The 26,668-nt window shown below is 47.2% G+C and overlaps 1 protein-coding gene across 1 annotated transcript in view; it reads right to left on the bottom strand.

Annotated features, from left to right (window-relative positions):
- Positions 1–26,668, bottom strand: part of kif5ab (kinesin family member 5A, b) — a gene marked incomplete at both ends in the record, with an annotated part of 362,394 nt that overhangs the window by 85,718 nt on the left and 250,008 nt on the right. The window contains 4 exon segments of the mRNA XM_084315723.1: positions 5,119–5,228; positions 8,667–8,731; positions 23,831–23,948; positions 24,670–24,858. Of these exon segments, the coding sequence (XP_084171849.1) occupies positions 5,119–5,228; positions 8,667–8,731; positions 23,831–23,948; positions 24,670–24,858 (482 nt within the window).

Genomic DNA, 26,668 nt, shown 5'->3' with positions numbered 1-26,668 from the left:
GAGACCTGGATGGCGACAATCCCAGGAGAAGCCCAAGAAATGACACTAGGACTAGTCTGGCGCTTCAAAACAGACTCGCTCCACTATAGACACAAACCCTTGGCTCCAGAGCAGGGAAGGTCGGCGGCGATACCGACCACCAGACGGAGTGTGTACAGAACACTCGCCAGACAATATGACCCGTTGGGATGTATTCTACCTTACACCACCAGGGCAAAGATGATTGTACGAGCACTATGGGACAAGGACCAGGGCTGGGACGACCCAATACCCGCACACCTTGCCTCAACATGGAGAGAGTGGGAGACGGAACTCCGCTCACTCCCAGGTGTCAATATACGCCGGAGCTACTTCCCATCCACAGTGAGGCCAGAGACATGCGAGATTGAGCTACACGTCTTCAGCGACGCCTCCGAAGTAGCCTACGGATCGGTGGCCTATTTGCGTGCCCAAGAGATGGGAGGAAAGATACACACTGCTTTCATCCTGGCCCGCTCAAGAATAGCCCCACGTAAGCAACAATCTATCCCACGTCTAGAGCTCTGCGCAGCCCTCGCAGGAGCGCATCTAGCCACGTTAATCCAACGTGAACTCACCATTCCGGTGCATAGAACAATCTTGTGGTCAGATTCCACGACAGTACTCACATGGATCAAGTCTGATTCATGCAGATACAAAGTCTTCGTGGGAGTCAGAGTCACAGAGATTCAAGATTTAACAGAAGAAGCAAGCTGGCGGTATGTGGACACCAAACACAACCCAGCTGACGTCATCACCCGGGGAATGTCTCTGGATGACCTAACCCGTCGCAACATCTACAGTGACGGACCAGCATTCCTCAAGCTCCCGGAAGGAGATTGGCCTACGCCCACCCCGAGGGAAGCAAGTAACGAGGAGGCTGAGAACAAGAAACCTATGTTCTGTGGACTGAGCACTGTCGCCTCCACAGACCCCAACATAGATGACTGCATTACCCTAGAGAGTGCGCAACAAAGAACATTCCTGCGGCACCACCCAGAGATTCAGTCCACCACTGACATGTCAGCAGCTGACTACGAAGAAGCAGAACTTCTTCTACTACAACGAGCCCAGAGAGACTCGTTCCCCGATGAGCTAGACTGTCTACAGGGAGGAAACCCCATCCCATCAGACAGCAGACTGATTCACCTGGCACCAGAGAGTGACGCCCATAATCTCATCAGAGTGGGTGGTCGCCTGCGGAGAGCCCCCGATCTACCAGATGACATTAAGCACCCGATCGTCTTGAACAGCCGACACAAGGTCACAGAGCTGATCATAAAGAAATACGACGAGGATGTACACCACGCAGGAGCAGAGAGAGTCTTCGCGGAGATCAGACGTCGTTATTGGATATTGCAAGGGAGAGAAGCAGTACGGCGCTTCCAGCGAACCTGTCTAGACTGCCGTAAGTGGCGCGCGCAGCCCAGCATACCACGGATGGCTGACTTACCCCCCTGTCGCCTCCGAATCGGCGACAAGCCATTCCACTCCACAGGTATGGACTGCTTTGGCCCGTTGTATATAAAGAGAGGAAGAGGCACCGAGAAGCGGTGGGGTATTGTATTCAAATGCATGACCACCAGAGCGATACATATCGAGCTCCTTCCGACCATGAGCACAGACTCATTCCTTATGGCCTTCCGGAGATTCACATCACGGAAAGGAAAACCGTCTACATTGTTGTCTGATCACGGGACCAACTTCAAAGGCGGAGAAAGAGAGCTGAGAGAGAGCTTCCAAGCTATGGGCCCAGAACTTAAGACCCACCTCGCTCCAGCCCAGATTGACTTCCAGTTTAATCCCCCGAACGCACCCCACTTCGGTGGAACCTGGGAACGAGAAGTACGTTCTATAAAGACAGCCCTGTACGCCGTACTTGGAGCCCAGACTGTGGCGGAGGAAGTCCTAATGACAGTCCTCACGGAGATCGAGGGAGTATTGAACTCAAAGCCCCTCGGTTACGTCTCCAGTGATGTAGCAGATGTCGACCCAGTCACCCCCAACACACTCCTAATGGGGCGGCTGGACCCCGCGCTACCCCAGACAATGTACAGGCCCGAAGAAGCGAACGGCCGAAGAATGTGGAGGTACAGCCAAGTACTAGCTGACAAGTTTTGGAGCAGCTTCCTACTTCACTACCTGCCGTCTCTACAGACCCGCCAGAAGTGGGTAAAAGAGAGAGACAATTTGACAGAAGGAACAGTCGTCATGATTATTGACCAGTCACTACCCAGAGCTATGTGGCCGGCTGGCCGCGTAAGCAAAGTGATCACCGGTGCCGATGGCAAGGTCCGAGCAGCTGAAGTACTCGTCCAAGGGCGCACCTACACACGTCCCGTGGCGAGGCTCATAGAACTGCCCCGACTCCCAGATACTATCGATGATGACCATGACCCTATGACTTTGTGAGTTGACTGACCCTTACAGCGGACCTTGAGTGGTAGACAGTGCGGTTAATCTGTCTCTGCTTAGCTAATTAGGTGGGACTAATTAGGGGGCGGCTGTTGTGAAGGATCAGATTAAACCGAATATGTATATTTATTTATATATATATTTAATTGTATTTGTATATCGTTTGATATCCCCTGTATATTCCTTGTACAATATGCATTGAATATCCCTTTAGTCTACTAAACAGCCCATAATAGTTTCATTCTACCATTGGACGAGAACCTGGCGCCAGGTTGCCATACCCCTAGGTCCAAGTTCAATCGTGCCGCCTAACATGTCGTGGAAACCCCCGGTTCCGCGCAGTAATATGTCGGGCGAAATACGAATGGTACTATTTGTTCATAGCGCATATATATATGGTGCAAGTAAAGTAGAACTTTCTTTTTAGTCCAGTTCTTTACCCTCCAACAGAGTGACAGACGCAAAGCCTCCCCACGACGCACGTGCGGTGTAGTAAGGCCTACTTGGCCCAGAATAGGCATTGAGATATCGTGTAGATTAATAGTTGAATAGTCATAGTTTGGCACTATACCGTCGAGTTGGACGTATTCTATTAAGCTAATAATAGTCTATTTATGTATGGTGCATCGTTCGGTTAGAGTTCTAAAGTTATCAGTACCCCCATCGTTCCTGACGTTATCTGGACGCTTAACCAGGCTGGTCAGACCCCTAGTGGTGATTGCATCCGAGGAGCTCCGGGCCAAGAGCGACTGGACCTGTATATTGGATTACTCTACCCGGACGACGGCGAGCCTTCCACGGCTTGGATTATGCTTTGTGTGCTTTGATTATTCCATGGATAAAGGCCAACACTGCGGAGTGTTGGAATTACCCCCCGGAGAGGACTCCAGGTGAGACAGCGCTCTACACGTGAGGTCGCCTCACGTCTCTCCGTTGTGGACCGGCAGATACCGTTCCACAGAGGGTCCAGCTGTATTCGTCTGCGGTCCGAGGTTCTGTGGGCACCGTGTCCAAGACTTTGGATTCTCCCAAGACACCGTCGGCCAGATGGGATACCGCCAGCGGCTTCTCTAACCCCCCCCTCCTACTGTCTTACAACCAGCGGGACCCCCCCCCCCCCCTTAGTGTATCCAGCTATAATCATTTAAGTACCATCGCTATCGTTTCCTAAATATTCCAGGTTGTATACTTACTCCCTGCGCAACCAGAGATTGGACATTCAATGTTGATTTACCTACGAATACTCATTTGCCATAAAAGTGCATATTCCATATTTCAAATCATAAATGTAATTAAGTGATCGTTGTATACACCCTTTGCTGTATTAAACCTTCGATTTGGTACATTTGTGTGGATTCGTTTCATCAGGTGGGAAAGTGTTCATCATACTTATATCTTGTACTGGGTGGCCAGAAGTTAAAGTACATGAGGTAGTGGTATTAAATATCATATCTAACAATACAGTCAGGGAATTGTACCCCTCAGTTACACAAACAATTGTTAAGGGGCCCAGGGGGTGTAGACTGTTGTAGTTTGAGCTAATTTACTGTAAATTTACACCATGCTCCAAAAAAAAATTAAAATCTGCCGAGCGATCTGGCGCGGGGAGCGCTCGATTCAAGGTGAGCGGGGAGCGACTTGGGGGCGGGGTCAACATGAGCGATTAGCGGAGCGGACCAAGCTTTAAAGAGCGAAGAGCGGATTTCTCGGCCGCGCCGATCCGCTCACGTGGCCTGGTGGAGAACAAAGCCAATTTGTCAACCGCACTCTGGTTATGGGCTGTAGAGTAGGCTATTTCCCAGATCTCCCCTTTTTCATGAATGACAACTAATAACAGAGACACGGCAGGGTCATCGAACATTGCAATAGAACAGTTTCATAATTGTCTTAACTGTCAGTGAGTGAAAAATCAGGCCTACAATCATGTAGTCTGAACTGGGCATTAGCTAGCACTGCCCCTGGGAAAGTCCTTCACCTTAACTACAAATACAGATTGATTTACTGATTAACACTTTCTCCATATACCGTATACATGCTGTGTAGCTCTTTGTTAGTGCTGCTAAGTGAGAGAGGAACTTCAGCTAACAGCTATTTCGTTCTAGTGCTCCAAACACATGGAACGATCTTCAAAACACCCACAAGATAACCTTTGGACAGTTTAGATCCATGATCACTGTTGTAATTGCTTTATTATTGTATTTCTTTCTTTCTTTCTTTCTTTCTTTCTTTCTTTCTTTCTTTCTTTCTTTCTTTCTTTCTTTCTTTCTTTCTTTCTTTCTTTCTTTCTTTCTTTCTTTCTTTCTTTCTTTCTCTTTTTTATCTTGTGTATTTTTCTTGCGTATTCTTCTTGCGTATAAAAATTGTGTCCCTGTATCTCAACGTTATTGCAACTGAGGTCAACCTCAATGATCGCATGGAGACTTGAATACAGGTTTGAACAACACTGACCCCCTGGTGTGAGCCGTATGTGTTTCAGGGGAAGGTGGAGAATGATAATGAGACACTGACCCCCTGGTCTGGGAGTGAGTGTGTCAGGGGAAGGTGGAGAATGATAACGAGACACTGACCCCCTGGTCTGGGAGTGAGTGTGTCAGGGGAAGGTGGAGAATGATAACGAGACACTGACCCCCTGGTCTGGGAGTGAGTGTGTCAGGGGAAGGTGGAGAATGATAATGAGACACTGACTCTGTGAGCTCGTCAATGATCTTCTGCTTCTCATTGATCTCGTCTCGCAGGCGGCCAAGCTGCTTACTGTGGGACTCGCGGTGCGACTCCATCTGCTGCTCCAGAGCCCTCTGAAAGAAAGAAAGAAAGAAAGAAAGAAAGAAAGAAAGAAAGAAAGAAAGAAAGAAAGAAAGAAAGAAAGAAAGAAAGAAAGAAAGAAAGAAAGAAAGAAAGAAGGAGAGGAAATATTGAGAGAGAGAGAAAGAGACATTAGTAATGAGTGGGATGTGTACTGCCAACAAGAGAGAGAGAGAGAGAGAGAGAGAGAGAGAGAGAGAGAGAGAGAGAGAGAGAGAGAGAGAGAGAGAGAGAGAGAGAGAGAGAGAGAGAGAGAGAGAGAGAGAGAGAGAGAGAGAGAGACACATTAGTAATGGCAGATGCTGGCATGTGTACTGGCAACGAGAGGGTGAGTGAGTGAGATACAAGCTCATAACGAGGAAGGAGACACATGAGAGGGGAATGAGACCCGCCTGCATCATGAGAGGAGGGAATTGATCACACCAATGCACTGGAGTCCACGCGAGCACACAAGCCTGGGAGCAACTACAGCAGTTATGTGTCATACATGGTTAACGAGAGGGGAGTGATCCCCCACATGGACAATAAACATCCATATGCAAACAGGCATGAATGGTGAGAGAGGCGTGGATGGTGCAGACATACTGCATACCTAAGCATATGTGTGACCGTGCAAAGTCACACACACAGGCCAAGGACAGCAGTGAGTCTACACATGTGCACATGTGCATACGTGGGGCAAGCATGGAACACACACACACACACACACACACACACACACACACACACACACACACACACACACACACACACACACACACACACACACACACACACAAAACCCCATGGCTCACACGCGTCTATACTTTCCGTAGCCGCATTTCTGCAGGGAGCTCTCTGATTGGCCACTGACTGACGCTCTCTGATTGGCCACTGACATGTTTGCCCAATCGCGTGACGAGCTGTGTCTTTGCCCATTTCCGCGTCGAACAGCCTGCAAACTACCTGGCGTTCTATCGCCATGCTCTAAGACAAACTCTAACCTTAACCAACTTCGAAAGAGTGCCTAAGCTTAACCGTCGAAAGAACTTGCCGTCACGCTCTAAGACAAACTCTAACCTTAACCTACTTCGAAAGAGTGCCTAAGCCTAACCAGTGTAGAAACTGACGTCGGCCAATCAGAGAGCGTCCTGCAGAAATGCGGCTACGGAAAGTATAGACGCGGCTCACACCACACGACAGAGCGGACATGCCCCTTCCAGCTAGAGGTAATTAACCCTCTGCTACTTCCCTGTTCACTCTCTGCAGCCAATTGGCACGTGGGTGTGGAGCTGTGGACACACCTGGGGTCAATTCACTAATCAAATGCCAGAGAGCTGTATTTCAGGCCTGATAGCCAGAGGAGAAAGGAGAGAGATCTCAGACACTCAAAGGGAGCAGACCTTCCTCTCCAAAAACCAAGAGTGGTAAGCAGCCAGAGGCTGAGTTTGTTCTTCGTGTTGGAGACCTTGGAGTGTACTGGAAATGTTTGAATAATGAAGAAGGATTGGAACAGGACTTATTGAAAACCCATTTACTGTGTTGGAAATTATGAAGAATAGAAGAAGATTCGCTTACAAACAGGAGCTAATCATATTCACATGGTGGCCATTTTGTTCTTATGTCATGCTGGGAACAGGGTGGAAAGGAATCCTACCTTATTATGGTCAATGGGAGCTAATGAAAACATTTGAATCTTAACGGATGAGGACTGCTTGCCTGTACAAGGCTGAATACTCTCAAAAGGGCAACTCATGACTGTTCTCTCCCTCTGCCTTAGTGTGTGAGCTCACCCACACCAGTGAGAACACCCCCCGCCAAATGGGACTCCCATTTGTATTATGCTTTTATCCAAAGTGCTTTACAACTTATGCCTCACATTCACCCATTCACACTGTGCAAGGTGCCAACCAGCTCATCAAGAGCAGTTAAAAGTGTCTTGCTCAAGGACACTTCGACACACTGCCGGAAGGAGCCGCAATCAAACCAGGACGTTTCTGATTACTAGACGACCGCTCTACTTCCTGAGCCACTGTGTGTCTGTTCATTCATTAGTTTGTCACACTGTAATGTTGACTTGGTTTGACTCTGCAGGGTGAAGTTACCCCTCTGATCTAGAATCAGCTTTCCGTCTCCAAATCCTAACCTTAACCATTAGTGTGTAAGGGACCACACCAGGAAGTCACTATAGAACGCAGTGTCATCCAATCAGCTTCCAGGATGGAAACGACCTGTAAAGCTAATGCTAACCATTAATGTATGTGAATGGAAAATGCTAAAAAGATTAGCGCCATACTCCGGGAGGTTTAGTTGAATAAAAACAGATTTGGGTAGTCTAACGTAGTTTGCTAGTTACCTTTCTTATAGGTTTGGTAGTTTATAGCTAAATGTTTTAGTATAGAAAAGCTAATGCTAACCGTTGCATGTATGTGAATGGAAAATGCAAAAAAGATTAGTGCCATACTCCAAGAGGTCTAGATTTGGGTGGTCTAACCTAGTTGGCTAGTTATAGTTGCTAAATCTACCTTTCTAATCAAGTAGGTAGTTTATAGCAAAACGTGAATGGAAAATAAGATGGCACTTGCGGTATAAAGGAACTGTCAATCATCTGACCATGCCCCACAACCTCTCACGGGTGACTCATTTGCCAGCTGCTTCCGAGTCTCAGAATCTCCTGCAGCTATAGGAAATTGAATGGACTATTAATAAATGGAAGCTCCTAGCGTCTGTGGTCCCGTGAACGAAGCCTTTTAATTTACATTTCTCTCTCTGATAAGGCAGGGGATTATGAATTTAATGTGGCAAAAAAGGAAAAATTGCTAAACAACTAGCTTAGCATTGCAGATCAGGTCATCCGACGTCACCACCCTACATTCTCTGCAACATCCGGTCATTTAGTGTTAGCAATTTGGCTTTTAAGAATTGTTAGTGAACAAAACATAAAATGCTTTGGTGAAACGCAATTTACCCATTAACCCCACATGCAGCATCAAGGACAAAATGACTGGTAAACGGAGAAAGGAAAATACCATATACTGTAGGCACAGTGACGTGAGCATGTGATGAGAGGTCTATGGTCTTCAGCTGGGTTTTATCATTCCAATTTGGCTGGGTGGTTATTGTAATATTTTCCCATGGTGTGACAAACTTCAAACACATATTTATTATTGCTTTACCTGGACTTAAGTCACTGACTGACCCAAGGGGGAAACTACATCACTGGTTTACATATTACCAATACAACTCTTTGTGTTCAAACACTGACCCTCGTCTATGGTGTATTCGGTGTAAAACCCACATCCTTTCCCCCCCCGGAGTTGCCACAACACGCATGTGCACAAGGATACACATGTGCGCGCACACACACACACACACACACACACACAGGCACACTGCAAACGCAAATATGCAAGTGTAGGCAAGCACCCACATACATGGGTAACCATGGTTACCTTCACATCCCCAGATTCCTGTACAGACATCTGCTTCTCCCTCCTGGCCACTTGAGACATGGTCTCTGAAAATACACACACACACAGAGAGTAAGACAAACGGAGGTAGATGGAAAGTAAATGACAGCTGCATGCAGTAACCTCACAGCTTGTGATGGCGAGTCAGGATGACCTAGCTCGCGCTACCTGAGCTAATGGCTCATATCTGTCGTTGAAAATGTGTCACTTGACTGTTGCTATCTGTTGCTGAGTCACTGATTGACACTATCTGCTCACTGGGTTACACTATGCAGCAAACTGTACTGTATCTCGTGCTCGGCTGTGTGACCACTGTATGACCTACAGTGCATTGTGTTTATCGACATCAACAGTGATTTAGAGGATGAACTGTCGTGGTCTTGGGGTTGGCATCAGATTTGTATATTCTTCTAATTCACTCCTTATCTACTTCCCTGGTCTCTGGTGGGAGACTGGAATGCAGTGCCTTTGACCTGATGTGTGGATTCTGTTGGTGTACAGACTTTCTCTGGGATATATATGACCTCCAGTACTCTCCAAATTCAACAGCAATCAATACTGTTCTTGACAGGGCTATGCACTTTTTCCAAGACTCTTGTCAAGCATGGGACATCAGGCCGGCTGTCCTGGGCACTGAGCCTAGAGGCAGCCAAGAGGGCCTCCTAGGACACAGGATGATCAATCACTGGGTAGGACTTTACAGAACTTTACAGAACTTCGGACTTATTACAGCCTTGCCAAACTGAAAGTGATATAAACATGGCGAGAACAAATACAACTGTGAAAATGGACATACAAAGGTTCTATCAAGTATGAAATGTATTCACTTTGTAAATTGTAGAACAATAGAAAACTTGTCTATTTGGGTGGAAATATTAATATAAACACAATTGGGTTGTTTACAAGAATAACTCTGTTGGATACCATTTGAATTGTCCTATGTTGTGTTTCATTGTGGCGCATGACCTTGTGACCAGGCATGTTTACACAACATAATTACAATTTTAGTTGTTTATTGTTCACTAGACACTTGACATATAGTGGTGAACTTTTTCTACATGTGTTAGCATTCCTACAGACAAAACTCTTGAGAAATTGACTGATTTCTGATATTCTGACCAGAATAGTTGGAGTAAGCAACAGTTTAATGAAGACGTGGAGTAATCTGATAGCTTTAGTGACATTATTTAAGAGCATTTTGTCAAGACACAGACGCATGAAAACACACAGACACGCACACACAAATTGGCCAGGCTAGCTGCGTGTGTCTGTGAGAGAGAGAGAGAAAGAGAGAAAGAAAGGGAGAGACAAACACAGACACAGACAGACATCAGGGCGCAGGGAGCGCTTATTGTTGCGTCATCTATTATTAACTCGCTAAACTCTATCTCATTTGATCGCGAAATGCTTTATCCGAGAGCAAGAAGGGTTTAAACCCCAGCTATAGCAAACCAACTAGGTGCATACGCCACCTGCTGTACCGGAGTGTTGCTCTCCTCAATTGTGCTTGGGAACGAAACGAGACTGTAGTGTGTACACAGACCAGAGGGGGGAGTGGGAGGGGGGGCTATCGCTCTCGAGAACGGAGCGAGGACGGAACGGACCTACCGTGCCTAATGAGAAAACGGCCTCAGACACGTACAGTATACACCACAATAACAACACATAAGACTCTCAGCATTTTGCGACACATCCAACCGTTTTATGATGTACAGCAATCCAACTGCTTAACGATGGAAGTGTATAACATGTATCATACACATCACTTCTTTCAAGAATCACAAACCATTTTAATCACTTCATAGTATGTTAATATATTTTATAATAATGCTGACTGACTGATAACTGAGAACAGGTCACTGATCACTAACAAGGTGTTACATATATCAGTCATAAACATAGAACCACTTACTAGAATTAAGTTACATTCATTGACTTAACAAAGAGAGGAAGGGTCAGAACATATCACCCATAGCAACGTCCTGGCTCCTTGCCCCCTGTAGCTTGGTCCTGATCAACAATCTCAAATGAGAACTCTAGCACTCTTGCGTCCTCCTTTTATACAGAATGACGTCTCTAAAAGTATCCTTCTATCCTCTATTTAAGTCCCCACCCTTTTACGGTACTGTCCCCCTGACTACTGTATTCTCTTGTGAGGTACACCAATAGCTGACCAGAAGGTACTGGCCTTTGACTTAAGTTTATTCTTGACTACTGGGGTCTGTGTGCCTATTATTGTCCACTTGCAGTTTTGAGCTTGGTCCAATGGACTATATATGCTATTGTATAACAAATATTGTTGAGAGTTGACCTTTAAAGAAGTAGAGCCTTTAGACATCGGCTCTGAGAGAATAGTAACATTATTACTTTCTTACTTACTATAGGTCCTCATTATCTTTGTATATCACACAGCAATCTACTGGCTACCTGATGTGGTAATAGTAACTCTTCAATAGTTCCTCCATGATAACTAACTTTGTATCGAATGGTGTAGATTAAATATTGTTGGGGAGATCAGAGATCTGCTCCTAATATTCTTTGCACTAACTTTCAAATCACATGGAAGACTAGAACCTATCTTTGTAACTCCAGATTGACAGGAATCTGCCTGAGGGGTCAGGCAGGGTCACAGGACACCAGGAGTTACACCCAGGAACAAACCCTAGGGTCATCATGTTGTAATGTTTGTATAATCTATATGATGTGCATGTGCTCCCATTACATCAAATTATTCCCCAATATTACACTCAATTGTTAATTGTTTGAACTCACTCATCCATTGTCTCCTATTATCCTATGTGTAGCTGTAACATTGAGGTTGAGGTCAGAAGTCATCTAAGATTAACTTCCTTTCTGTTGGCTGGTACTTAGGAATGTTATAACCTGGCACTAGAGCAAGAGAGATATCTCCACAGTGAATAAATGATCAGGCTACTTAATACAATTTGGATAAAGACACTATAATCTATTGGTCACAACAACGATGCATACAGTACAGCAATCCAACTGCTTTATGATACATACAGCAATCCAACTGCTTTATGACATGCTTTATGACACATACAGCAATCCAACTGCATTACAACAAAAAGATAACTTTTGCAAAATATGCAAGAAAATATCCATAAGCAAGTATGATGGAAAGAGTTGGAAAGAGATATTTAATACTAGAGGTGGGGCTCTTAACGACAGGTTATGTATATAACCTAGTTATATGAGTACTGGCTAAGCGTCCCGCTCTTAAGCCATACCGAGATATACCTCATCTCATGTACCTATTGTACTCCAACAACGAATAAACCCAAAATACACCCCTCACCTGCCAGGCCCCGCCCCTTAGTGGCGTGCTACATAGGACTGGGCATGGCCACCACTCACTCTTTCTCGGAAAAAATCGTTTCCAAAGAAAAGTTTCCCCAAGGGAACTCAGGGCACGCTAAGAGCGGGACGCTTAGCCAGTACTCATATAACTAGGTTATATACATAACCTGTTGTTATATAGCGTACTTGCATCGCGTCCCGCTCTTAAGCCATACCGAGATATGGGATAGAGCGGACGCGAGGCCCGACAGATGCACCCCCTGAGGACCCGTAAGCCCACATCAAGGGGGAAGGGGAGTCCCGTCACCCCATCCTTCCTAATGAAGAGGGGAGGGGGCGCAGTCAACTCCACCCGAGTGCGAACAAGAGGGAACTAGAACCCCTTGAACACACAGCACAGGCGGAACCACGTGTGACACAACACACTGTGGCCCATACCCACACACCCCTGCTACCCCACCAAAGGACGGGAAGCAGGAGAGGCCACAGACCTCAGAACCGCCTGGGAGACAGAACCCCCGGTCATGTCCATGAGGTAAAACCTTACGAAGGGACCCGGGGAGGACCATGAAGCTGCAGCACAGATGTCCTCCACCGAGGCCCCACCCAGCAGAGCGGCAGAGGCTGCCACCCCACGAGTGGAGTGCGCCCTGACGCCCCCAGGGGGAGCCAGCCCGGCCAACGTGTAGCAAAGGGCAACGCCCTCGCACAACCAATGGGACAGGCGCTGTTTCGATAGTGCCTTACCAGCACGAGAACCACCGTAACAGACAAACTGAACGGTAGCCCCGAGGCCCTGAGTACGGCTGAGGTAAATCCCCAAAGCCCGGACCGGACATGACAGGTGAAGGCCCGCCTCCAACTCACTAGCGTGAGGAGGTGGATGAAACGCTTGAACCACAATATCCCTGGAGCGGAAGGAACTCCGGATATTTATAGGCACGAAGGCAGGATTAGGCCGCAGAGTGGCACCGCAATCGGAACGAAAGACAGGCACTCTGGTCGTACCGAGAGAGCACAAAGCTCACCCACGCGTTTAGCGGAGGTGACGGCCAGCAAGAACGCGATCTTTGAACGACAGCTGTTCCAACGGCGCTTGCTCAAGAGGCTCAAACGGGGCCAAGGACAACCGACCGAGGATCAATTGAAGATCCCAACTCGGAGCCAAAGAGCGTTTTACCGGCTTAACGCGTCGGGCGCCAAGCAGGAAACGCTTCACAAGAGGGTGGCTGAACAAAACATCACCCTCAAATCCCTCATGATAAGAGGATATAGCTGCTGCATATACCCTCACCGTCGAAGCCGACAGTCTATCAAGGAGAGACTGGAGGTAAACAAGGACAATATCCAGGGGGCAGGACATCGGTCCCTGCCCCCCCGCCTTACACCACTCTTGGAACATACGCCATCTGCCCGCGTAAAGCGCGACAGTGGAGGGAGCATGCGCATTCCGGATGGTATCAACCACAGAAGGGTCCATCCTCTCCAGACTTACCCTCTCACCAGCCAAACCATCAGACGTTGGCACAACACCGGGTGCTGAACAGCGACCCGTGTGCTTGAGTGAGGGCCTTCGCCGACCAATGAATAGGCCATGGCGGAGCTACCAGTAGCTGGATCAGGACCGGGAACCACACAGCTGCGCCCCGGTCCGGCGCAATCAGGATCAAGGACCTGCGCTCCTCAACGTACCCGCCCCAACAACTGACCTAACAGATGTATGGGGAAAGAATCCCAGGCGGCACGGCATTGGTCCCAGACCTGCCTGGCTATGTCCGGACGTAATCCCCACCCGTCAGGATGAGGACCGCCCGCAACATTACACCTGTACCCACATTCACCCTGCCGGGGATGTGGGGAGCCCTCAGGCCGCGCAGATGGAGGACGCCCATAGCCAGCCGCCCGCCGCCCGGTGCAGACGGGGGGAGCGTACTCCTCCCTGTCTGTCGATATACGACACTGACGTCGTATCGAGCGTGTCGCAACACGCTCTGAGAGGGATGCCCATAGCACTCCACCCGTTGACTGGAAAGAGGAGTACTCCACTTCCAGTCTACAGCAACCCCAGGCTGGTAGGAACCCTGCCTGGCATGAGACCTGACGATCCACCTTGACCGCCAAGGACCAGAACGTCGGCAGGGCAGAATACACTTCGTAACCCCTGACGACGCAGAGGCCCCAGTGCGGCTTCCACGCACTTGGTGAAGATGCGGGGAGCCAGAGAAAAGCCGAACGGCAGCCCCTGGTACCCATACGCTAACCCTGTAAGGAAGCGTAGGTAAGCCCTAGGACGGAAGATCGGGAATGCGAACACGCATCCTACAGGTCTATGGAGGAGAACCAGACCCCCACCTGACAGTGTTCAACAGGTAGGAGACGATCCAAAAAATACAGAACCTTCCCATGGTCCAACATGGGTCTGACACCCCCCCCCCTCCCGATTTCTCAGGCACCAGAGAACACCGGGAGGAAAACGCCACGACGATGGCTTGCTTCGTCCACAGAGATCAGATCTCGTCGACCAGAGCTGTCACTGCTGGTGACCCTGACAATAGGGTCTGTACCAAACCCGAAAACGGGTGGGGTTGTGTTTTAAATACAAGTTCCCGCCTCAGCGTTCTCTCCATCCACCTCGACATATGGTACTGCCGTAGCCATATGTGATGACACTCCCAACGCACCCACCGCCATGTGGCGCAGGTCCGCAAGGAACTGTAGATAGGTGGCCCGGTCCCACCTGCTGTGCGTAGCCAACCCTGGAGCGTTCCGTGGAGTCGGGTCGGAACCTGACACTACCCACGAGGCAATCGCACCCAAGGGGGGACCCCGACAGAAAGGGCCGGTTTGATACGGGGGAAGCTGACATAAATCTAGGTGACAAAAGCCCCCCCACTGAACACCCCTCCAGAACATGCTGAGGAGTTGTTCTGCAGCCGGACATGCAAGGCGTGAGGACCCCATGGGTTCCTACACACCGTAGCCCTGCAGTGATATTACTACCACCTAAATCACGCGCACCTCTTCTTTTCAGACCACTGCCGATCTCGCGGGAGTGGGAGGCACCAACATGATACCTGGCCTGGCGAAGGCGAGGCCGGGGAAGCCCGCACTGTGTGCCTCAAAAGGTTTCGAGCCCCCCTGCTGACAACACCTATAGTTGACAGATGTAACACCAGGCTCAACCAACACAGCTTATGGTGTGGGAGCCGCTTGACAGCACAACATTCTCACGGACAGACCCAGGCTCAGCCATCAACTGGGTGTCAGCCCCTGTCCCCATGAGAAGCGAAAAGTGGGGCCGCCCGCGCTTCAACGAAGGCACGCGGCCCGCAGCCAAAGGAAACAATCAGAGCCCCCTTTTTCCGCTGGTGTTGGGGAAGGGAGTGATCGGAGAGCGGGCTGCTCGCGGCAGGACGGTGACGGCTTGTATATTCCAAGCCGAGCCCATCCAACATGGCCGATCCCTCGGCCGCCAAGGCTGTCGGCCTTGTGGACACCTGTCGTTTCAACGCCCAGGATACCTCTGGCGGGGGAAAACATGGCCGCCTGTCGAGGGCCTCGTCATCGCCGCTGACGAGGCCGTGCTCTCTCTTCATCTGGCTGCGCGGTGTGAGGCGGTGTGGGGCCTAGGACAAATACCGCCCGCGCTCCAGCGGAAGACCAAAATCCTCTGCGGAGAGGGGAGCCCTAAGCGGTTATAGCTTGCGGCTGGGTCAAAGCTAATAACGCCAACAACCTTGCGCGATGTGTCGACGTCGGCTGGCCCTCAAGGCCCCGCCACCAGACACCATTTGTTGATAGAAAAAACAGCAATTCGAACACAGTTCTAATCGCTGCCAATTCCATACCGTGGCGGTACAGGCTTTAGCAGCCCACCATCCACTCGCCGGACCGACCCACCTCATGGCGTCGGCCGGGCGGGGCACTGTTCCAACATGTCAAAAGCAAAGGACTGATGCTAACACGGAGCACCAGTGGTGGGTGTAAACAGCAACCTCCACTGTGGTGTGCACCATGAAGGGGTTAATGAATAAATGAACTAACACCATGAACATACTGTAGAATGGGCAAGCCCATGTACACAACGTTAAGGGGAGGCGGACCAGAGAGAACCAGTCCCGCATTCATTTATAATATTCACAACAGCACACCAGCCCTAGACCTCAGCCCATTTACCCATGAAGGTAAACAAAGCTCCCCCCGCACTACTCCCCCAGTAGACACCGATTGACCGTCAGCATGAATGGTTGAGAGGAGGGAAGATTGTAGCATAGACAAACTTTCCCGTAGCAGAGAGACAGAACAAAAACAGTAGCCCCACTATAGCATAGCGTTCGACGCTAATGTGGACAGAAAACAGTCAGCTGAGCCACAACACTGGCCGCCACTAAATTCCATCCTGCAGCAGTATAGCTCTACTGCCACCCGCTGGGCCGACTCGCTCTCAAGCATCGGCTCCCGGGTGGGGCACCGTCCAGCCCCGCCGAGGCACAGGATCGATGCTACCTGGCTAGGCTACCTAGCCACGGCACACCCGCCCTGCACCCTGTTGTCAACCCATTTACCCGTAAAGGGTAATATAGGACTCAGCAAAACCCCCCACATTAGCTACCGACTGACCTTCATCAATGAACCTGTTTAAGAGGAGGGAAAAGCGGCAACATCCCACGGCGGGAAACATTAAAACAGTGCCCAGCATGTCAGCAGTAGTGTTAGCATTTAGCATTAGCATTAGCATTTTGCGTTAGCATTAGTGTTTAGCAGCACGCTCCAGGATCGCTTGGAACCCGTCCACTTCAGTGGAACGTTCACCAAACCATCCCGCCCCTGGCGCCGACACACAACATGGTTGTGTAACAAAACAACCCAGCATTACTAACACTAGCATCAATGCCTGATGACACAGGGCTCACCTGTGTGCGAGCCGGCTCGATAGCCAACCTCGCACGCTGTTCCTCGATCTGCTGCCACAAGACGAGGGAACATCAGAATAGACCCGACGTGTCGTTGGAACATACCCCGAAGATGCCAGGGGTAAGCAAATCTCCGTAAGTACCCAATATTATCTAAACTTTTTCAAATCAACTAGTTGCATAGGGCGACTTGCATCCGCTATGATGGAAAACGAAAAAAGAGGAAGAGTGAGTGGTGGCCATGCCCAGTCCTATGTAGCACGCCACGGTGGTGTAGTGGTTAACACTGTCGCCTCACAGCAAGAAGGTCCAGGGTTCGATTCCCGCTTGGGGACCAGGTTTCCATGATGCCAGGTACCCAGGTGGGGTATCTCCCAGGCCTTTCTGTGTGGAGTTTGCATGTTCTCCCCGTGCTCGTAAGGGTTTCCCCCCCGATAAGATAAACCCAATGGAAAAACATGCACAACAACAGATCGCTAACGCTGTGGCGTCCTTGACGAAGACGGACAGGAGCACTTGGATTGGTCCCCTGGCGCGGCTCACGTTGACGCTTGTCTGCTCCCGGCTGCCCTTGGGGGGGAAGGACGACGGGATGGGTAATCGCAGAGACGAATCACATCGGCGATTCTAAAGAGACAATGCATACGTGTGTGTTCCGGTGTGTGTGCTAAAAACTAACCGCTGTGTGTACCACTAAAACATTGAGTGTCGTTGCATGCCGAATAAAGACATCTGCAACAGGTCCTGCATTATTATTATTATTATTATTATTACTAAGGAGCGGGGCCTGGCAGGTGAGGGGTGTATTTTGGGTTTATTCGTTGATGGAGTACAATAGGTACATGAGATGAGGTATATCTCGGTATGGCTTAAGAGCGGGACGCGATGCAAGTACGCTATATAACTAACCTTTTTCGGCATCCTCTGTCCCAAACTTAACTGTCCCAAAATACAATCTAAGCCATCCCAAAATGAATGTGGAGAGGAAAACCTAACATCTATCACGCTATCACGCTGTCTCTCTGTACATGATTGATCTGACTCGTCTGTGAACAAGTCTCTCCATCTTCAAGTGCGCACACACACACACACACACACACACACTTGAGGGTAAGCAGGGACCAATCTGTCACTGTCACACACACTGACACACACAGAGCATCTGTTGGCTTACTACTTGCTGGCTGTCTTGGGACATAACGTTAATGTTTTTCAAGAGATGTTTCCGAGTTAGCTAGCTTGGAGGAGCTGGACAAGATGAAGTTCATGAGGAGAGGAGCAACATGTCCCATCGGGGATGAAGAGGAGTAATGTTAAGTAAGAGGTGTGTCTAATGTTAGTAACATGAGCTGCTGTGCTGTTCATAGTAAATATTAAACCTGCAGGAGAGAAACTGACGTAGGATGTAACACTAGGACATAATGTGGATAGTGGTAATGCAGTTCTACACACAAAAAAAATATATAAATCAAATGTATTATTATCCTCTTCACATTCAACAAGGTGTGTAATCTGTACAGAGAGAGGTGTGCTATGGATGTCAATGTCCATCTACTGTATGCCTATATATCTCCACATCATAGTAAATGAGGAAAACCTCAATGATCTTTCAAGACTTTAAATAAATGTTTCTTTGAATGAATGAATGAATGAATGAATGAATGAATGAATGAATGAATGAATGAATGAATGAATGAATGAATGAATGAATGAATGAATGAATGAGTGCCACTTAAAAGATAGCACCTCATACCTCACTAGACAGATTTAGATGCAGGGTTGTGTTTTCATTTGTATTTTCCCCACATAAACATCTGTGAGCCCAATAGATTGGCCAGGTTTATGATGAATGATTCAGGATAGATGAACACATGATAAAGCAGTGGCCTGGAGCAGGTCCAGTGTGTTTGTTGTTATAGCAAAAAATCTCTCAAACTATAAGAATCTTGAATATTCTTTTTAATCGGTCATCAAGAAGTATTTAACATTTCCATCATTGTCCTTTGAAATAGATAATCAGTATAAAGTCTACACCTGTACATCACACCCTGCAAAACAGCTTTGCCCAGTAATTTGTACCATATCCGGACATCCGCAACAAAAATAGTTTGAAAGAAAATGTGGCTATAACTTTGAATTGGGTGTATACAGAGTATAAAGAATTAAGCTTGTTTATGAGTTATGCGGTGATGTAGTTATCAGAAAAGTAAACAGACTATATTATTAGCGTAAGGAAACCATGCCTTTATTGCTGCATCGTCGTTTCCATGGACACAGTGAGTTTAAACAAGGCTGCACAGACGCCATGAAATAAAATGATTAATTTTTTTATCTACCTTTTCTCCCCATTTTCTATTTTTCTCCCATCCCAATTTCGTATTATCCAATTATACCCTCCCCTGTCTCGAACGTTGTTAGACCATGCCTCCCACTGGTCGGCTGCAATGTGGACGAAGCCTTGCATCACGTGTCCCCTCCGGTAAACGAGGAGGCAGCCGTCGCATCTTTTCACCTGCACAGTGCGATCTCTCAGTGGCGAGGAGTAACGCGTGGGAGGCTCACGCTGCCCCCGATACTTCCTGATTCTGCTGTACAGGTGCACCAACCGACCTGTAGGAGTCGCTGTCCACAACGTCCGATCCCCACCCACCGGCTTTCCCACCCCCTAATACTGCCAATTGTATTAGTATGAACAACCAGCCAAGCCGGAAGCAACGCCGAGAGCTGGGCTCGAACCCAGCATATCCTGCATCAGTGGCGAGCGCCTTGCCCACTGCGCCACTTAGCCGCCATTATTTATTTTATTTTTTTATTTACTTTGTTCAACTCATTTTCGATTCTTAGTTATAAAAGAGACTAAAGAATATGGGGGGAACAATAATATAATATTATTTATTCAATATGTTAACCTCTTAACACATTGACTGCCACACCCGAGATTTCTCGGGTTAACTCGCCATGCGTTGAGTGCCAGACCCGAGATTTGTCGGGTTTTGGTCGTTTTTTCTTTTATTCGATTTTTTTATTCATTATATCTTCACAGACCTCTGTGTTACTATAGGAAATCATTCTGAAATCCCAAAAGCGCAATACCAGCCGCATCGCCCACCCTTTGAAACCTTTTTTTCACACTGGGTGTTACATCTAATTCCCTCCGGGCGCAGTATTTTGCTTCAGGCAAGTCTAGCGGTTCACCCGATCACATTGAAACGCGTCTAATGGCCCTCGATGCATGTGTTGTGCCGGATTATTTCGGGGACCCAATGGACACCAATACTGGAAATCGCAATCAGACAATTGGATTATTCTTTTTGGGATACCTCCTAGTAAAGGTAAGGACTATATGACATCAATTCCACCTTGATCCTACAATGATTTCATATCGATCCGGCCGATCAACGTATGTAGTATTAAAAACTAATGCCGTTACTGGCGATCAAAGCATAAAAAAACGACCCCCCCCGTTTCATGCATTCATGATGAAACATAATACCTATTATATACCTTTGAATTGGAAATAGTAGCGCGTATAGGCGAGCAACGCCAATGCGTTTAGCAAAATAAACGTATTGCTCCATAGCGCCATTTTCAGGAATTAGCCAGGATCACTTTGAAACTATACAATATTCACCATGGTATAACACGCAAACGTATACATGAAAAAATGTATTCTTTTTTACATGTTGGACGAGGGATAGTTACTGTCAAATGAGCCATAGTATTGTCTCCATAGCTATAATATAGAATAAAGATATAGCTCTGCAAACACCGTGACGCACAGTGAAAATGCCTATATTTTACATTTACTACAGGATGAGGATAATAGCCGGCGCTCAAAGTGTTAAGGGGTTAAAGGAAACTAATAAGAGTATAGATAGCACTGGTTAGTTTACTTCATCTTTGAGCAGAGATGTTTGACAGTGGAACATAAGTTGAGTAAGGAGAATGCCCAGACTAATGTGTAGGCTATTGCCTGTCTGGCTTTGGTAGTCTAGTGGCTTGTCAACACAGTTGGGCTTTTTGTCTTTCCAGCAGATAGTGGATGATCTCCACTGTGTATGTTGTGTAAGTGTGTTTTGATAACTGTAATTACAATTAATGGTAATAGATGGTCTCATTTGTTTGCTCTGTGAGCGAGCGAGAGAGAGATGTGTGGCTGCCGCCTGGTGGAGATTTGCACTCTACTGAGGGCACTTTTATGGTTTGTTATTAGCCCAACAGTACTGTGCCTCACTCGGACCAATCTTTCTTTTGACTCTGTTGGAGGAATAACTTACCTTGAACCTATAATTTGGGCGGAGAGTTTAGTTAGAGTTTAAAGTTTAGATACACTATTGTGCTGCATGTTTATCCACCTGGATAGAATATTAATACCAGTTCCTGGGAGTTTGCTCAGATTGATTACCCACTGATTTATTGTGCATTCAACCATGCTGATGGAATATTTTACCTTGAGCTTGGGGTCAGGCTAGAATATAAACATAAATCTATTGTCTGTTTGGCCACATTGGTAGAATATTGTAACTGGTATCTGTAGCTTGGTCACATCTCTACCATTGGTTTATTGCATTGAGAGTGTCCTGCCTGGGATATGAACGTTTGACCACAGTGATGGATTTTCATACTCTACCTTGAGTCTCTTAACGTTTGGTCAGATTGATGGATTGTACTTTGAATATGGAGTTTGGCCAGATTTATGGAGGTAGAGCTACTGTGTTGTGTAGATAGATTCTACCTTTAGTATATATTGCACAGTAGTCCAGACAGATCTATTAACCACAGGATTCTTCCCCTGATTCTACCTTTAATTAAATTACTACTATTAATTACATTTAATTACATTGTGTGTGTGTGTTTGCCCAGATGATTAGATTCTGATGTATTGATTTACACACCACAAATCACCTGGGTCAGTCCTTTCACGCCAATAACCATCAGGCTCCACAACTGTGGGCACAGACTGCTGCCAATAGCTCTTAATACTAAACACTGCATGGACACGGCAGTGTGGTACCACGGTCTATACCATGTGTAACGGATGGTATCGTGAAGCGCAGTCAAGAAGGGCTGGGGTGAGTAGCAGTGCTATGGGTTAAACTCACTCTCACATCCTCAAAATAATTTAATAATAATAATTTAGGACCTGCTCAGAGGTCATCAATCGGCACACATGCGATGCATGCATGCAATTCGTATCTGCGATTAACCCATTCCGTCGTCCTTCCCCCCCAAGGGCAGCCGGGAGCAGACAGGCGTCAACGTGAGCCGCGCCAGGGGACCAATCCAAGTGCTCCTGTCCGTCTTCGTCAAGGACGCCACAGCGTTAGCGATCTATTGTTGTGCATGTTTTTCCATTGGGTTTATCTTATCGGGGGGGGAAACCCTTGCGAGCACGGGGAGAACATGCAAACTCCACACAGAAAGGCCTGGGAGATACCCCACCTGGGTAACTGGCATCATGGAAACCTGGTCCCCAAGCGGGAATCGAACCCTGGACCTTCTTGCTGTGAGGCGACAGTGTTAACCACTACACCACCGTGCCGCATAGTCTGTGTTGCTGCCCGCGGTGTGGGAGACTGGGGTTCGACTCCCACTCGGGGCATAGAAGTTTGAGGTGACGTTGTCACAACCGTTACAATGGTGCCGACTGACCCGGATGCCTGTGTTGCTGCCCGTGGTGTGGGAGACCGGGGTTCGACTCCCACTCGGGGCATCGAAGTTTGAGGTGACGTTGTCACAACCGTTACACATGTATACTATATTATCACTTTAACTGCCGGAAGACGCTTTTAGGCGTCCTTCCCCGCCATGCTCAAGTTGCCGAAGACGCCGTAACTCGTCTTTGATATCAATATTTCAAAAATCTGTGATCGGAATCATATTTCCTTTCCGGGGCCCTGAGACACAAGTGTGATCTCCTCTCAATCCTCTAGCGGTTCAAGACCGCCATCTGGTGGCCGATCGGCAGATCGAAAAAACGGATGTTACCTTTAACCCGGTAGGACTCACTCCATATGGGGTCCGGGCACTCGCTAGTGTTAGAGAGACTCAGTCTTCACACAGTGAACATCGATCGCTGCAAATAACTCGAAAAAACAACATGATTTGGACGTATATATTATTATACAACCTGGAAATGGACCGGATATTTCTATATCCCATAATAGGAAAATGTCTGTTCCACGCTCATCGCCCAACGGCGCGAGGAAGATACGGTAAGATTCAGCGTTATTTTTCAATGTGTACGATACTAACTGCTATGATGAACATTTGACCCACATTAGATGAATGGTATAACGCTGCCCACGGAATTATAAAAGCCCCCTCGGCCATCCGGTCAACATCAGATTACGTGTAGTAACTTCCAGAAGTCCGTCCAGTTGGATTTTTTTATATCGCGCCGATTGCTATCAAACTGTATTTGATCATCAATATAATGCATTTGGGGCTATAAATCACGTTCTGGAGAAAGCTGCAGAAAGAGATGAAAACATACTTATACTTTAGATCATATTTTAGTATGAATATGTGAATGAAAAAGTTTAACGTTCATACACCCTGAACAATACATATAGGACATTGAATGGGCCCTAATAATGGCAATTTAGCAATATAATTTAAAAAGTTATAGCCCTGCAAAGAAGGGGAACTTCTACATAGACAAATAGAGCTGGCAACCTATGGTATATCATGAATTTAGCCTTAGGCAATCAAAGTGTTAATATAATAATAATAATTATTATTATTATTATTATTATTATTATTGATTGAATTCTGCCACTGGTTATCGTTCCCACCTGTAACTCCCCACCCCCTCCCACCAAGCTGCTATGCCTATGAATTTCCCCAAAGGGATTAATAAAGGAACACCTGACTTGACCTGATTGACCAAACCGATGTAGCGTGTTGTACCTTGGGCCTGTAGCTTGGCCAGCTCCTCGCTCAGGGAGTCGTAGCTGTCCTCCAGGTGCCTCTTCCTCAGCTCCACGTTGTGCATGTACTCCGTCAGAGAGCGGATCTTGGCCTCATGCTGAAAGGCACATGACAGCACCTCAGATGAGTACAAGGTATGACTGGCGATGAGCAAAGGAAGCGCCATGCCCACATGGGAATGGTTTACTGTCCCATAGTGACGAGGGGGTTTATCACAAGGATACGCTTCTCTCGCCTGTCAGCTGTGGAGTGAAGTGAGCTCTATTCACCTCTCTCTTTCCCCCACTCCCCTCCTTCTCTCATCCCACCCCTCAGAGATGGGATCAATTCACAGCCATTTGAGTCAATTCAGGAAGACTATTAGGGGGAAAAAAGAAGGATAAAAAAGAAGCAAACCTCTATAAAATGTCCTCATAATTCAGTCTACAATGAAATTGTTGAAAATGAATGCTATATCAATAAAAAGTGAATTGCGGTTGCAGCAGGCAACAGATTATTAAAAAATTGATAGAAGATAAATTGAATGAAACCCAGCTTGGTGATGGCTTCCTGCACCTATGACATCAGGAGCTGAATGAGAGATTTGCTTGTGAGATTAAGTACTCTTTCTTCATCTTTTGAATCCTCTCTCTCTCTCTCTCCATCCCAGATCGTACCTTCCCTTCCTCTAGTATCCAATCCCATCCAATGTAATTATCTCTCATTCTCACTCCATCTCTCCCCCCCCCCCCCACTCTCTCTCTCTCTCTCTCTCTCTCTCTCTCTCTCTCTCTCTCTCTCTCTCTCTCTCTCTCTCTCTCTCTCTCTCCCCCCCTCACCTGTGAGATAAGTAGTTGACATGAGGACAGCTCTCTCCCGGTCTCCTCCATCTTGCGGTGACACTCCACCTGCAGGCTCTCTAGGTGACGGCAGCGCTTCACCATGGACTTCACCTCCGACTTGATCTTACTGATGTAGATACGGGCCACAGTGAACTCCTCCTCAATCACCCCTTTGATCTCCATAGGCTGAGATGGGGGGGGGGGGGGGGGGTGTATAATGGAAGACAGGGAAAGGAAGGAAGGAAGGAAGGAAAATAATGAAAGAAAGAAAGAACAAAAATGTTGAGAGAAAGACAATGTTAAGATTGAGTGGGGAATAACAAGGGGGGGGGGGGTAAAGCCTTAAAGGAACATGCAACCTTTTGGTGAAATGAGTTAATTTGCCGTCTTCCCCAGAGTCAGACAAGAAGGTCTCATCTCTGTGAGCACCATGCAGTACAGAGAGAGAGAGACCCACAGCACGCTAGCTAGCTTAGCACAATGACTGTAAGTGAATATGGACCATTAGCCTACCGTCAAACGTAACAAAATACACTTTCCAACAACTCCAAAACAGTCTTATTTACATGTTGTGACTTGTATTTACCACATGTAGAAATAACAATGTAAAATGAGACAGTCATTTTCAAAGCAGATACATACTGTAGTCTGAACAATTTTCTTGACGAACAACCACCGGTTGGGCGCAGTGTTTGAGTTTCTTTATTTGTTTTTTTACCCAGGGACAGTGCACATTAATGAACATCTTCAGTTTCCACATCAATGTAAATCTGCGTGATTTTTAGCTAATTAGCTAGTTTCCATCTACATGTCTTTATGTTGTGGGAGGAAACTGGAGTACCCAGAGGAAACCCACGCCAACACAGGGAGAACATGTAAACTCCACACAGAAAGGCCCCCTGCTGGGGTTCGAACCCAGGACCTTCTTGCTGTGAGGCAGCAGTGCTAACCACTGCACCATGCCGCCCTGTGATATGTGATATGCTGCAACAGCTCTAAAGCCCCGTTGTAACTTCCATCAACAAAACCAATGTTACTGGCTAACCTACAGAAGAATGACTGCTAATGACAAACCAAGATCAAGAACTGTATCTATTTGAGCCAGAATTTACAGAGGAGGAACTACAGGTTCTGGAAGCGGAGCAGGCAAGAAGGGAGGCTGAGATGGTCGAACAGACTGTGGTTATTTCTACACAATTTTAAAACACCAATCCATTATGGCAACAGCATGATTTAACAGATGTTGTTGCAGAAATTAACCATGGGGTGCAGAACAAACAATCAATCAGCAAGATGCCCCATCAAAACAAATAAGGTATCAACATAAAATGACAATCTCTTCATGCCGTCAACGTAGACAAAGGGATTCGTCAAACCTCATACTGGAGAAAAGTTTCAAACAAGCACAAATTTGAACAAGGACGTTTGTTGTCTGCACATGTTCCACCGAGATGCTAAATGGGGGAAGCAGCATTTTTGTGCCAAATATACAATGACATATATCTCAACATCTTTTGGTACATCTCATTCATAAAAACAGAGTTGGATTGTATCTTCCTGAATGAATCAGCATGTGAACACACCTGCCATCTATCATTTACAAATCCCTCAGGATATTCCACAGTTGAGCTTCAGTTCCTCGGAGAGTAAACGTCTTAAACAAGTCATCATTCAATGCTTATCTTGATTTTGCGGTGCAGCATGATTTGTAACAATACAGTATTTCAATATTATTTCAAATGCAAGCATGTCAACAGCTATTACGCTGGGCATTGTTTGAGTTCCATAAAGCTGAGTTGAGAGGGCCACAGAACAGCAGTGTGGTTGAGAGGGCCACAGAACAGCAGTGTGGTTGAGAGGGCCACAGAGCAGCAGTGTGGTTGAGAGGACCACAGAGCAGCAGTGTGGTTGAGAGGGCCACAGAGCAGCAGTGTGGTTGAGAGGGCCACAGAGCAGCAGTGTGGTTGAGAGGACCACAGAGCAGCAGTGTGGTTGA

The sequence above is a fragment of the Notolepis coatsorum genome (genome assembly GCF_963971535.1).
Source record: "Notolepis coatsorum genome assembly, chromosome: 6".
In the NCBI taxonomy this organism is placed as follows: Eukaryota; Metazoa; Chordata; class Actinopteri; order Aulopiformes; family Paralepididae; genus Notolepis; species Notolepis coatsorum.
Note: the sequence above shows the minus strand (reverse complement) of the source record. Positions and strands in the feature narration are given on the sequence as shown.